Source organism: Paroedura picta, chromosome 5 (genome assembly GCF_049243985.1).
Source record: "Paroedura picta isolate Pp20150507F chromosome 5, Ppicta_v3.0, whole genome shotgun sequence".
Lineage (NCBI taxonomy): Eukaryota > Metazoa > Chordata > Lepidosauria > Squamata > Gekkonidae > Paroedura > Paroedura picta.
In genome coordinates, this window is record NC_135373.1 from 39,583,414 (window position 1) to 39,598,270 (window position 14,857).

At 46.1% G+C, this 14,857-nt stretch overlaps 1 protein-coding gene across 8 annotated transcripts in view; it reads left to right on the plus strand.

The window, feature by feature from the left end:
- Nucleotides 1–14,857, plus strand: part of SPOCD1 (SPOC domain containing 1) — a 54,617-nt gene that overhangs the window by 13,208 nt on the left and 26,552 nt on the right. For 6 of the 8 annotated variants that reach the window (XM_077337453.1, XM_077337452.1, XM_077337450.1 and 3 more), the window contains 3 exons: nt 9,048–9,179; nt 10,271–10,361; nt 13,434–13,566. In XM_077337453.1, the coding sequence (XP_077193568.1) occupies nt 9,048–9,179; nt 10,271–10,361; nt 13,434–13,566 (356 nt within the window). The remainder of the gene's footprint in view (nt 1–9,047; nt 9,180–10,270; nt 10,362–13,433; nt 13,567–14,857) is intronic. The other 2 variants (XM_077337455.1, XM_077337457.1) reach the window with 1 other exon arrangement.

Genomic DNA, 14,857 nt, shown 5'->3' on the forward strand with positions numbered 1-14,857 from the left:
GCCCCTGGAATAATTTTCAGACTTCAAGGAGCCCCAGAAGTGATGTCAGCTGGCCACGCCCCCTGCCACACTGACATCACTAGCCATACCTTTAGCCCTCCATTTGTTCCTTCCCCCTGCCTTTATTACTAGCATGACAGCTCTGCCTCATGTAGGCCAGAGTTAGGGCTGAGAAGACAGCCTGGACCCCACCCCCATAGCATGCCAGTTCAGGGCCCCCATGGACCCCCTTCAGAACTCCCACGGACCCCTTAGGGCAGTGGTTCCCGACCTTTTTATCACCAGGGACCAGTCAATGCTTGACTTTTTTACTGAGGCCCGGGGAGGGGTAGTCTTTTGCCAAGAGACGTCGCCGCTGCCTGAGCCCCTGCTCTGATTGCTTTCCCACTGGCGCCCCTGTCTTCCCGCTGCCCACTGGGGGGCGCTGCCAGTAGCAGCTGTGCAGTGCCATGCCGAGGGGGAGCCCCAGCCATGGCGGTGGCCGGAGAGCACCAAAGGTGAGCTGGCGGCAGAATGGCAGGGCAGCCCCCGAGGCAGCAGCCAGGGAGGAGGACGAGGAGGAGCTGCGGCCTGGTACCGACTGATCCACGTTTTGGTCCAAGTCCCCGGACCAGGGGTTGGGGACCACTGATCTAGATAACATGTGGGATCCTATGTGTCCCCAACTAGAAGTTGCAAACTAGATTCCCTTGGTAGAAAAATTAAATCATTGGAGCAGTGAGCTTGGGAATAGCCAGTTTTATGGCCATTATGAGGAGGTACCCAATACTTTTCTGGGAGCACATGTCTCGGTATCTGGATATCCTCCCCGAAGATAAGAAGGCAAAAGCAATTTCTGCAGAAGGGGATTAATCTAGGAGGAGGAGGAGCTGTCCCTGGCCTGGGGGTTGGGGACAGCTGCCCTAGGGGTCCACGGACCTCTGGTTGGGAATCCCTGCCTAAAACAGTCATTCCATGCCTGACACATCTCCAGACTACTGAGATCAGTTTCCCGGCAGTAAATGGCTGTTTTGGAGGGTGGACTTTGTCAGAATCAGAGCTAGAAATCATAGAAAGGCCATCCAGTCCAGCCCCTCATCTTCTTGGGGACTTAAAAATCACACACTCCTGACAGGTGCTCATGCTTATCCAATCTCCTCCGAAAAACTTCCAATGAAAGAGACTCCACCACTCTCCGAGGCAGCAAGTTCCATCTATGAACAACCCCCACCGTCGGAAAATACTTCCTAATATTTAAGTGGAACCTCCTTTCAGATAATATGGACCTATTGCTCCTAGTCTTTGTCTCTAAAGCTGCAGTAAACCAGTTGGCCCCCTCTTCAACATGCTTACCTTTTAAATACTTACACCTGTCTTATCACCCCTTGCCCTCCTCTTCTCCAAACTACACATATCTAACTCAACCTTTTTGCGTAAGGCATGGACTCTTAACTCCTCAACCATCCTGGTCACCCTTCTCTGAACTTGCCAATATCATTCTTGAACTGGGGTGCTCAAAACTGGACACAATATTCCAATTAAGATCTAAGCAATGTGGAATAGAGAGGAGTTATAAATGTTTAGATTCTATGCTCCTAGCAATGCAGCCTGATAACTCATTAGCCTTCTTAGCTGCCATATTGCACTGTTGGCTCATGTTCAACTTATTGCCCACCAGAACTCCTAAGTCCCTTTCTCATGTACTACTATCAAACCATTGTACCCCACTGAGGTCCCTGTCCGCCCTAAGCTCCATCCCCAAATCTCCAGGAGTTTCCCAACCTGGATCTGGCAACATTACCCTCCGCCCTCCACTGATGGCCAAGGGAGACCCAGAAACCCTAGTGGGGATAAGGGCACACAGGAGCTGTATAAAGGTATAATTGCTTGGGCCAGCTGACTCTGTGATATAGCCCCCAAGTCAGAATGGAACACTACGAATACCCCTACAAACGCATTTCAATGTGGATTAATGACAGTGTGCAGGCTCTGTGCAAATCTGGAAGCTGCTATGTGCATAAACATTGACCATAAATCCTGAGTTCATCAGCATGAACCCTGAAGGTTCGCCTGGACGAAAAAATAATAACATTCCTGTGATATTCTTGCAATGAATCTAAGAGACCATTTATATGTTTTAATGCCTGCAAATAACTGCTAATAAGAACGGTCTATTTGTGTGAGCAGTAATGTTGGCGAACCATTTGGAGTGACTGAGTGCCAAGGATTTCCATACTCTTGCTGCATGATACTGTATCTTTCATGACTCGTGTTCTCATGAAGCAGGTCGCTCAAGTATGGAGTTACCCACACTTTTCCGAGTCAGTTCATTCCGTTGGTGATGCATGTCTAGGTACGGAAGAGGCTTGCAAGAGAAAACACATTTGCTCTGGATTGAAATCTGTCTTCGCAATGAATTCCTCTTCCGTATAAAGACAAAAAACCTCCCTGTTCACTTACCTGCTCCAATTAGGCAAGAGTTATGACCTCTATTTTCAAAGCAATTGAGGAACCCCTTTGAACTTAATGGGGCTTGAACAGACACGATACTTTAAGGCTTGAGTTTTGTACAGGCAGGCATACATTTGACCCCATTAAACGACCGACGTTTAGTTGATTGCCGATTTTTGAAAGAAACGTTAACTCAAAGATTAACGTATTGGTTATTGGCATGTGCACGGCATCAGTGTGAAAGGTTAATGTCTCCCGAGTCCTTTTCCAGCACTGAAAATGAGAGAGTGCAAGAACAGTGCTGGTGAGCACCTCTTGCCTGTGCTTTGAGACCACGTGAGCAATTTTACCAAGATCCAGATGGGGTTGTGAGAAAAACAAGAAACGATAGAGACTCTCTAAGAATATCCATTTAGTTATTATAGTTTCAGAGGGTAGCCACGTTGGCATGCAATAGAAGAGCTAGATTCAAGTCCAGTAGCTTTTTGGAGTATAAGCTTTTGAGAGTCGAAGAAGGCTTTGGCTTTCCAAAGCTTAGACTCTGAAATGCTTGTTGATTTCTAAGGGGCTACTCTAGTAATGATTGGGTGAAATGAATTTTAAAAACCCACCCTGATCCTAATGTTGTATTGGACTTCCAGATTGGACTTCTGTAATTTGATCTACGTGGGCCTATTCTTGTCCTTGACCTGGACATTGCAGCTGGTGCAAAATGCAGCTGCTAGGGTCCTCACAGGTACATCTTGGAGGGCCCATATCCAGCCTGTGCTGAGGCAGCTGCATTGGTTGCCGGTTGCAGCCTGGGTCAGGTTCAAGGTTTTGGTATTGATCTTTAAGGCCATCTGTGATCAAGGCCCCACTTACCTGAGGGACTGCTTGCCTGCTTATGCCCCCCGCAGGGCACTTTGTCCTGCGGGAGCTAATTTATTGGAGATCAGTGGCCTGAGAGAAGTTCACCTGGCCTCAACCTGTGCCAGGGGTTTTTTGGTTCTCTCCTTGACCTGGTGGAATAAGCTCCTGGAAGAGCTGAGGACCCTAATGGAGCTCTTGAATTTCCGCAGGGCCTGCAAGAAGTTCTGCAGGGCTGGGTCTTTGGTCGAGGCTGCGGCTATTAAGACATGGACTCCCCCATCCCTGAGTATATAAGACCGATACAACTCTCTTTTTAACCCCCGCCTGAGGTGCTATTCATCTGTGTGAGATGGGGGATTGGGAGAGTTCACTGTCGCCCATTGGTTTTTGGATTGTGTTGTTATTGTAAGGGGATTATAATGTTTTTTTTACCTAATGGTTTTACTGTAAATTTGTTAGCTGCCATGAGCCCATCAATGGGAGTGGCAGGATAGAAAATAAGTCTTAAAAAAAAACCCTATCCCATTCCTAAATATCTATCCCAGCAAGAAGATTTCAGGACCTCTTGTAGTTTTTTCTTCATCCTTTGAGGGTGGTTGTTCAAAATCTCCTTGGTTGCTTAATCTGTCTTCTTTCTTTGTTTATGTGCTCAGGTACAGGATACTCCCTTGTACCATCATCTGCCTAACATCTTCCAGGGTCCTGGGTTTTCCAGCCCTGCTAGAAGAGTTCATTCAGTTGGACTTTGCTGATGTGGCCAAATGCGGATTGAAACAGTTGGGATAAGTTGCATTTCATGTCAAAAGTGGGTGGTGCTGGACACCAGGAAACCATTCTAAGTGACCTCCTTCCACTCTGCAGTTCAAGAGATGTATATTAGTTTGATGTCATGCTCTCATTTACTCATTCTGTGGCAGCGGCAGCTTTAATAGACTGAAATCTTTAGTTTGGTACTGTGTTATTTTGAATGAACTGGGTGTCACTTTGTAAAAAAAGAAGACATGTCCGGCCAAATGCAGTGGCATTTTTCATAACTGCATCCAGGTTTTTGACAGCACAGTTCTAAACCCAGCAATTAATTTTGTCATAATGTAAGGGAGAGATATTATGGTATACCTAGAGATATACTTGTGTAGTGCTTTCCTGACACTGTTCCAATGTAAACCACAAGAGCAAAAAATGGACACCATTGGGGAGCATTGTTTTGTGTGTGTGTGCAAGCTAGGGGCTCTAAGCCCTTACAGTCCAGGATCTGCCTCTGGCAAAAATGCTGGTGTAAATTTAAGAAATTGCCATTGAACTCCATGGGAATAACACAGTCTCCCTGCTTTGTGTCTTCCCCTCCCTGCCCCATATCTACATAGCTATGGCACAGCTTATGGTACTATATGAGGATTGCAAGCCTAAAAATACTTTCCTGCGGGTAAAGCCTCCCTGAATAAAATGGGACTTAATTCCAAGTAGACCTGTTCAGGATTGCAGCCCGCCAAAGCCTTCCTAACCACTATATAGATTGCTGCCAGGACAGCCATGTATCAAATGACAGGGCACGGGGCTACATCTTTCTGGCCTCATGTCATGTAAACATAGAATACAGATTAGGGGGTCTTTGTTACTGAGAACCTTAAAGAGAGGTTACTTGGTTGGAAAAGAGTCTTTTGCAAAACAGCCCAGCATGAGGACCTCAGCCACCTAATCCCAGCTCCAGGGTTGAATAGTAGCAGGCAGTAGTAGGCAAGGGTAGTCAACTCATGATTTCAGGGAAGGGCTTGTTAGGGCTGCAGGACTTCCTTTGCGGTGTACTAGGAGGAATACGGCTGCAAATCTCCACATATTCATATTTCTGGTGCACTTTAAGCAAGGATGGTTAGGCCAGAGAGCCTGCCCAGAAATCTTTGTCTATCAGAAATAGGTGACATACCCCTTTTCCTTACCTTGGAACTGGAGGTATCCCCTTAAGCCAGGGGTGGCCAAACTGGCTCTCCAGATGTCCATGGACTATGCTGCCAGCAGGGGCTCATAGACCATGGACATTTGGAGAGCTACAGTTTGGCCACCCCTGCAAGCCAATCAAGGCTTCTTTGTCAAGGATTAGCTCACTCATTAGCAAAGTCTCCACTTCTTTGTCTCACACAAACAGTTAATCCAAACACATTGTGTTAGAAGCTAATCACCCAAACCTGGTCCTAGGATACATTTTTGGTTATTTAAACCAATGCTTCAGACCCAGTCTGTGTGGTGCGTTGTTCTGGTACCTACCCAGCATTGTGCACTGGCTTGTTCCTTGCTACTTTTTTACTGGACTTCTGCGCCTTGCTTACACTTAATTGTTGAAGCCTTTACTGACCCCAAACCTTACCATCTCAACCTTTATACTTTTTTTCCTGTGTGCTTGTTTAGTTTAAATAGACTTTTTATTTATTTTTCAGTAAAATCCTTTCTGTTAATTTAAAAGTCTGCCTTTGCCTGAGATTTTTGGCAAGATCCTCCGCCCGTAGAAACAGGTGGAGATTCTCGCTTGTTGCTGCTCTCGCAAAGCATAGCCTCCTAGAATTGCTGATTCCCCTATCATAAATTCAGGAGGCAGGTCTATTTTTTTGTGGGATAAGTGAAATGTTTAAAGCCTGGGGTAGTTATTCAGCAGGCATGGAACTTTTATTCAACAGTGCTTGGAACTTTTTCTAGGCTAGCTGATGGGTTTTCCCTGACCTATATGGCCCAGGCTAGCCCCACTTGATAGATCTTAGAAGCTAAGTAGGGCTGGCCCTGTTTATATTTGGATGAGAGACCACCAAAGAATTCCATGGCTGCTGTGCAGAGGAAGGAGGTGGCAATTCATCTCTGTTAGTCTCTTACCCTTGAATATTCTGCGGGTTTGCCATGAGTCGGATGCCCCTCGCCAGCACTTAGCACGCACAAACACATCTGGAGGTTAGGCCCATACAGTGTTTGACCTCTTGCATACCTTTGCCACCCCAGCACACTATGCCTTTGTTTGCAGTCTACCCTGCTTTGATCCTGGCAGCTGATTTTGCCTCCATGCTGTGCAGTGGCAGTCCTCAAAATCTAATATATTTCTCGGTGTCAGTTTTCTTGCTTGGCTTTCTGATTCCCTACATGCTCCCTTCTTAGCCCTTTTCAAGTTTCATTTTTCTCTTCATCCTCCTTTGCCCAACAATATACGACTTCCTTTCCTTCTCTTTTCTATGTCACTCTTCACATTCTTTTCTTTCTGTTTCTGTCCCATTTTTACTCTTGAGCTTCTGTGTGTGGCCTTAATCCATTATCTCACAATGCTGCTCCAGCTGTGTTTGAGATATACTAAAGTCAACGGGAAGAGGAAGAGGTGGTGGCAGGAACAGGATTGGTGGGTCGTGTCAGAATCAGTTCTGATCCTGCCATGTTTTGGTTTGGGAGTTTGGTTTTATTCTTAAAGCAGCATGTGGGGGCTCCTGTGGATCTTGGGATTAATTACTGCTGGTGGGGTGGCCTGGTTCAGCTCTCCCAGAGGGCCTTGCCCTGAAATTGTGCTCCTTTCCCAGGAAGGGAGCGAGTGGCCAGAACGGTTCAATGCCTATTTTGTTTTGGCCAAACTGTGGTTCTCCAGATATTCATGGACTCCACTTCCCATGAACCCCTGTCAGCATGACCAATTGGAAAGGGCTCATGGGAACTGGAGTCCATGAATATCTGGAGAACCACAATTTGGCCATCTTTGGTCTTTACAGTGATTGGGAAATAGTCTGAAGTTCTGAGTTGATGTCCCTGGGGGGTGATGGTGAACCCATGAAGAGATCTAGCTTCCAGTAAGCATCAATCATCACATAACATATTTCATATTGACCGTTTATGCACTGGAGGCTTCATGCTGTGCTGCTGGCTGGAGTTTTAGTTGTGGCAGGTTGCCCCACTTCTTCCTGCACCCACATGCATTTGGCCTGATGCACCTCATCCACCCCCTATTTGTGCTCCTGCACGGGAGCTGGAGCTGTGAAGTTCCCAGTGCATAAACGGTCATTATCCTGTAGGTTATGGCATTTTATATTTATAGAGTCATGTAAGGTTTAGTAGTGTGCATCATAACATATCATTTATATGTTAGCTACTTGGCATTCATTTAGACACATAGAGGTTTTTAGAGTTGGGATTTATACATTGTTTAGTTGTTCAAATATTCACGTTTAATCTTGTAATCATTTAGCTCCATTAAAGTTTAAGTAACAACATATTTTAATAGTCTTAGTTTTTAGTTTATCAGGGAGGTTGGAATGAACATTCTTGGAAGATCAGACGTGCACCTGGTGTTGCCCTAACGTGAAATTCCATCAATGGGTTGTTATGGGAAGCCAGACGACTTTTCTCACTGCAAAGGCCAGTGGTCAGGATATGACCCCTGAGAACATGATAGAACCCTGGGACAACAGCCATGGGGCTAAGGGGTGATCGCCGCCGGTGGGAAGCCCAACCGGACCACCCACGCCCTACCCATTTAATGAAAAATTGATGACATTTACGCCTGTTGATGGATACCATGTTGGGGCGGGGCCTGAAGGGTATGTAGCTTGTTGATTGTTATTGTATTACGTCTTCATCAGTTTTCATGTTGTCATATGCTGTTGTTACTTCTAACCTTCATTTATGGGAACTCGAAATGGTCATCATTCGTCTCTGACAGGTGGGTGGGGATAGGCAAACTCTAGTCACCGCCCATGAAATCAATGTATGCCATTTGTCAATCTGCATACTTGTCTGTTTTCATATATAGCTGGCTTAAGGTAGGGGAGATGTCAGCAGGTGGCTTTGAGCTTGGTGCACAGTGTCCCTCCCTGTGAACTTAAGTGCATTTGCAGTGTTCGTAGCTTTTTAGAGTTGGATCTTCAGTGGTATTTCCTCTGCTGAGAGAGCATAGGATTTCATCTGGTGCCATGCTGGCATCAGCAAGGTGCTCCAGTCTGGGGTTTAGGACAGCTGTAAATTGCACAAAATAGTTCATCAAGTGAAATAGGAAGGCAGCAGGGCTTTGCTACGTGCAGGAAAAGATGTGCAAGAAAACGAAAGCTTTTACTGTTGCTATTTAGACCGTCTGCAAGCTTTAATTGATTTAACTGGCAATCAAATAAAGCTTTAGTGGAATAATTGGAGGAGTCTAATTTTAATTGGCAGGTCGGTGAGTGAAAGGCACAGTTGTTGGTTGGTAAAAACACATAATGTCAATTAGCTGAAGATTCTGGGTGCCCTTAAGACAGCCCAGCTATGTTGTATTGAAGGCTATTTTAGTTTATGGCACTAAACATCCAGCGCCTCTTTGTCTTACTGCTTATGTGAACATGGGGATATTGATAATGCATCCCAGTGAGTGGAAAAGACTGTGGCTGATATACATTTTATGTCTGCCCTGATGTCAAGAGGAAAGCAAAAGCTACTTTCTGGGCATTTGCATCTATGAATTACATTTAAGCGTCTCTCGTCCTGTGGATGTCCAAGGAAAAAGCCGAAACAAGGCATTTGAGCATTCTGGATAGGGTTAGCACTCCAGCCTAGGATGAAAGAAGAACTGCTTTAATTCTCATGTGTGGAAACTTCTGGAGCTAGCATGGCAATAACTCTTGAGTGCCAAGTGTGTTCCTTTGTAGGATTTTAGCCCTTTAGATCTCTGAGACTCCTGTAAGATCATGGAGGATATTTTGACAGGACCACCCCCTCCCAAAGGCAAGTAGTTGACAACTTTAGTTTTATTCTGATACTGATTTTCTTTCCTCTTTCAGGAATTGGCTGGATCAGCCGTCAGACTACTTGGAACTCCCAGAGATAGTTCTGCAGTGCTCAGTTTGGATAGGATTATTGAACTGGAGGATTCTTCAGATTCTGAGGTACAGACTGGTTCCCATTCAGCAGAGGTATTTTAACCTTCCTTTGCAGTACAGTGCAGTGAATGGAATCATTAGCTATATTATACTATATTTATTATACTATATGCCAGTGATCCCCAACCCCCGGTCCGGGGACTGGTGCCGGTCCGTGGGTCAGTTGGTACTGGGCCATGGCTCCTCCTCATCCTTCTCCCCGGCTGCTAACTCGGGGGCTGCCCTGCCACTCTGCCGCCAGTTCACCTTTGGTGCTCTCCAGCTGCCACCATGGCTGGGGCTCCCCTTCAGCGTGGCACTGTGCAGCTGCTGCTGGCAGAGCCCCCCCCCAGCGGGTGGCGGGAAGTCAGGGGCGCTGGCGGGAAAGCAAGTGGAGCAGGGGCTCAGGCGGCAGCAGCGACGTCCCTTGGCAAAAGACTACCCCCCCCCCCCGGGCCTCAGTGAAATTGTCAAGCGTTGACCGGTCCCTGGTGATTAAAAGGTTGGGGACCACTGCTATATGCTATGCTATGCTATGCTATGCTATGCTATGCTATGCTATGCTATGCTATGCTATGCTATGCTATACTATACTATGCTATACTATACTATACTATACTATACTATACTATACTATACTATACTATACTATACTAGGGTTTAAGGCCCGCTGTAGGCCCATTACAGTAGGTGCTAGTGGGCTGGCGGCTGGGTGCAGGAGGGCCCCCCGGCCTGGGCGTCCCCTCCCGGTTGTGGGTTAAATGTCATGCATTGCTCTCCTCCTTCTCACTTGCAGTAGCATAAAATAGTGAATATACAGCTACATTAGTTATAAAAGTTGCAGATTTTAGCATTTCTTGTGTAGAATTTGGGCATTGCTAGAGTTGCTAACTTGTATGTATTTAGTTTTTGCTCAGAGCACACACAGCCCTGGGCATAGTGACTTAAGGGAGAGAAGCAAGCCAAATATATGGTGCTTTTCTCATTTGGAATAAGAAAATTGGATGTAAAGAATAGCTCAAGAGGCCATTTGTGGCAACTCAGAAACCTAGCTTGAGAGTCGGAATGAAATTAACAAAAGTCCTTCTGCAATCACTCATTTCTTCCCATCCGTCTGTCCTTAACTGTGGTTCTTGCAATTCCAGGAAGGTCAAGGCAGCAGCCCATCACTGAATAAAGAAAGTGAAGGCAGCCCATATTCAATGGAGCTGACTTGGCACCAGCCTTTATATTCAGGTAAATTGACAGCTGAAAATCTAGGGCAGCAAACTTCTGCTAGTTGTTCATATTCATTGCTTCTTTTTGGAGGCTGCTCAACATGCGGGGATTGTCCCTTTTATTCTCACAGCAACAACTTTATGAAGTAGGTCAGGCTGAAAGACAGTGAAATGCCCCCTCACCCATATGCTCAGTGACTGAATGAGGATTTGAACCCAGACCTCCCTGATCCGTCTGTTGCACCACGCTGGTTGTCAGCTGCTGTTGGGCCTATGGGATATCCACGTATATGGGTCTCCCCAATTAGCACCCTACAGGACTGTTTCAGGCTGGGAAAATGGTGCAGAGAGGAGGACTGACACACCTTTTCTGTGTGCACTGTAATCCTGATCCTAATTGGTTGCCATATGTGCAAGAATTGAGGTGAATCCACAGCTCACATGTGACCGTGATACATTGAACATGGGCTAGGAACACCAAATCCAACCTATGTTCATGGTTAAGTCCATAGTGCATGTTAGGTCTGTGGTCATTTGGCCACTGATACAAATGAGGGCTTCTGCCAGCCAAGGAACTAACCAATCAAAGGAATCGGATTGCTCTGCTTAGAGCCAACCAGAGGCAGCAGCTGGCTGCCTGAAAGGTATCAAAGTGCAGGAGTTTGCTTGTTTTTCTCTGTTCAGTAGTTGTAGTCTGTTGCTGGAGTTGCTAAATAAAAAGAGCTGTTCTGAAGAATTGGAGTCTGTGATCACTGAACCTGCAGACTTAACCGTGCACATCACAAAGTACAGATGTTTTAAGTGGCTTGTAAGAGGGCTGAGTATGGTGGCCACTGTACTTTGTCAGAGGCAGATTCAGGTGGGTAGCCATATTGGTCTGAAGCAGTAGAACAGGCTTTGAGTCCAGTGTCACTTTTAAGCCCAACAGAATTCTATTCATGGTATAAGCTTTTGTGTGTATGCACACTTTTCCAGATACAATAAGATGGAAGTGACCGGTCCATACATATAAGTATTAAACAAGTATAACAAGTTTAGTTTATATGGTTTATATGGTTACCATTTGTTTGTGTTTAATTCCAGGGAAAACATAGTCAAGGAAATATGGCCAGATACATCCTTAATTGTGGAATGTTAATTAACTGAGATGAGCGTGTGAATAAGCCTGGGATGGTGTAATTGAGGCTGTTAGGTTCCAGTAATTATGTTGTCTGTGACAGCAAAGTTGGCATCTGGGCTTCCTAAAACAAGCTCTGGTATCAGTGTCCATGTTCAACGAATTCAGCTATGATGTTTTTTTCAAGTGAAGAGATGCTGCTAGCAACTTTCGCTTCCCGGGGGAAAAGAAGTGTGAGAGGGCAATATCTTTGTTTGAATGCTTTATCCCTGTGCTATCAGTAAGCTAAAGAAGCCCATCACAGTTGCTAAATTGTTGAAAGCTACGCTGGACCCAGAAGAGCAGTTGTCAAGGCATTTTTTGCTGCTCCTGCTTTTCATTCAGCAGCTGCTTTCAGATCTTGGACTTCTGAAAGCACTGGAATTCTGCAGAGGAAGGGGGAGGAAACCTAAATATTGTTCTCCATTTCAGCTGCTGGAATAGTTTAGGTGAATGGTAGAATCATAGAGTTGGAAGGGGCAATACAGGCCATCTAGTCCATGCCTCTGCTGAATTCAGGATCAGCCTAAGCATCCATGAATCTATTTTGTTTCAGCAGCAAAGGGCATTTAAAAAAAGAAACAAATCTTGCAGTGGTTTCCATACTGGGGAGTGAAAGCAGTATTTTACAGTCCTAGGACAGAACTGCTGAGAGTAAAGGTTGGTAGCCTTCTGCATGCCGACTTCTCCTTTGTTTTCCTCTTTCAATGTGTTGGGTGAATGCTCCTCAGTAACACATGCCAGGGTTAAATCTTGGAAGTCAAATACTTTTCTATTTACTGACCATCACTTGGTGTGCTTAAAAGTGGGGGCTTCTAGTCTGGATCCCCAGGTTTGATTCCCCAGCTAGCTGGGTGACCTTGGGCTAGTCACAATCTTCATAGAACTGTTCTCACAGAGCAGTTCTGTCATATTTCTCAGCCTCACCTGCCTCATAGCTTATCTGTTTTGGAAAGAGTAAGAAAAGGCGATTGTCAGCTGCCTTGAGACTCCTTTGGGTAGTGAAAAACAGGTATAGAATCATAGCATCATAGAATAATAGAGTTGGAAGGGACCTCCTGGGTCATCTAGTCCAACTCAAAACCCTCTTGCTCAACAAAATCAGAGTCCAGCAGCACCTCCAAGACCAACAAAGATCCACTCAAGGCACGAACCCCCGAGCACAAGCACTCCTCCCCAGACCACCTTCTTCTCCTATTTTACTTAAATGTTAGTCACTTCAACCCCTAAAGATGCTCAAAGCAGTTTACAAGAGTAAAACAAACAGAAAGACAATTAAAACTGGGGGAAAAACCCCTGCATCTTGGGGCTGGACCCAGCGCATGGGCTGAAAGCCACTCTGTTCCAGTTTTCCATCATGTTTGTATTCACCCCCCCATGGTTAAGGAACTACAATTGTGGGGCTGTTTGCTTCTAAGCAAGACCTAAGCTGCATCCCCATGAATACTTTTTGGGGAGTCAGCCCCACCCCAATTGAAAAATATGGGACTTCTGAGTATACATCCGTAGGATTATTCATCTAGTTATCTTTGTGCTGAAATCTCTTTTTGTCTTTGAGGCTATGATTAGAGGGTTAAATATTTGGAAACATCCGGTCACTCCAATTGAGATGGAAAGTCCAATCTACATCAGGGGGTGTGGAGCTCTTATCTTTTTTTGCATATAAATATGCTTTATTTAAAATAAATACATTGCATATTACAGAGCCGCTGTTTCTTAAAAACATTAAGCTACTTTTATAATGCAAAAGAAAGAAGAAAACCCATCTTTTTCCAGAAATAAGCTTTTAAGAAGAAAGGAGAGGGAAGAAAAAACCCATAATGTTACAATGAGAAATCAGTTATTCCTTTCCATCTCACTGATGAATACAGATTGGCACTAGATCATCATGACCATTTCCCTTCATTGAAGCCCCTCCCTTCCTTTTATTCTAAGAGGATACCAGAGCAATGAAGAGCAGTCCTTGGAGGGCCAAGAGGCGAGTCGCTCGGATTCGTAGCTCTAACCTGTCTCAGGAAGGGAGTCGCGTTAAAGTCGTCGATGCCTTGAGGGCAGTCCTTCAGAAAAGGTAAAATGTCTGCCTGACGCTTCTGCCAGGAATCTTGCGATGGAAAAAGCTGGATTAAAAATAACCTATAATAAAGAGGTCTGCAAGCAGGACACTACTGGAAGTACCGTGGTCTCTAGCCATTTAGGGCAGACATGTCAAACATACAGCCGAGGGGCCGGAAATGCCCACGCAGGGCTCTTATCCAGCCTGCAAGCAACTGGGGAGAAACCAGTCCAAATGTGGACTGGAAGGGCCTACATTGAGGTATTCTACTCCCTGCTGAGGTCCTTCCTTTCCCCAAATGCAGGCCCTCCCCAGGATCTTCCCCCCAGATATCCAGGGATTACCCAACCTGGCGTTGACATGCATAAGCCATGAGGAGGGCTGGTTTGGCCCTGAGCTCTGCCCAGCTAGTCCTCTTGGGCTGCCTGTTGCCTTTGGCCGGGGCACCGCGCTGGGATGTGCTGCCTGCCACTGCCAACTCCTCCTCCTCTGTCCACAGCATATTGGGCTCCTGCTTGGGCTGCTGGGAAGATGGTTGGTGGTTCATGTGCAGCAGGCAGAATCTCTTTGGCCCCACTTCCCCGAGCCCAGCCAAGCAATGTATCAGTAAAAGGCAGCCCAGGGAAGGTGCTCATGGACACAGACCCCTATGGGAAGCCACCAACTGGCTCGCCAATTGTGCCCACTTCCGTAAGCACTCGCCAGATTCTGCACTCAACCATGTGCAACCAGCTGGGTGACCTTGGGCTTGCCACGGCACTGATAAAGCTGATCTGACCGAGCAGTGATATCAGGGCTCTCTCAGCCTCACCCACCTCACAGGGTGTCTGTTGTGGGGAGAATAGAGGGAAGGTAATTGTAAGCCGCTTTGAGACTCCTTCGGGTAAAGAAAAGTGGCATATAAGAACCAACTGGGTGGCAGATTAGAGTGGATGAGCGATAGAGATGTGAGTGTCCTGCATAGTGAGGGGGTTGGACTAGGTGACCCAGGAGGTACCTTCCAACTCAACAATTCTTCCTCTTCCTCTTCCTCTTCATCCTTGTAGTTTCTTTAAGGTAGGGCTTGTTGGGTTCCCCTGGCTGAGGCCGATCGGAATGGGTCCCTTGATGCTCCACCTCATCAAAAATTTCTGAAAAGCGTTAGTATTTAAAGAGCCAAGAGAGTCTCTGGCTGTTGCACCTTGATTGTCAGGCAATAGCTCTCTCTGCTGTGCAAAACTTCTTGTGCGTATCGAGCCACAAGGCGCTGAGGAGGGCGGTGGGTCTCCGTCAGTGGTAAAATCTCTCTGGTGCCTGGCATTACATT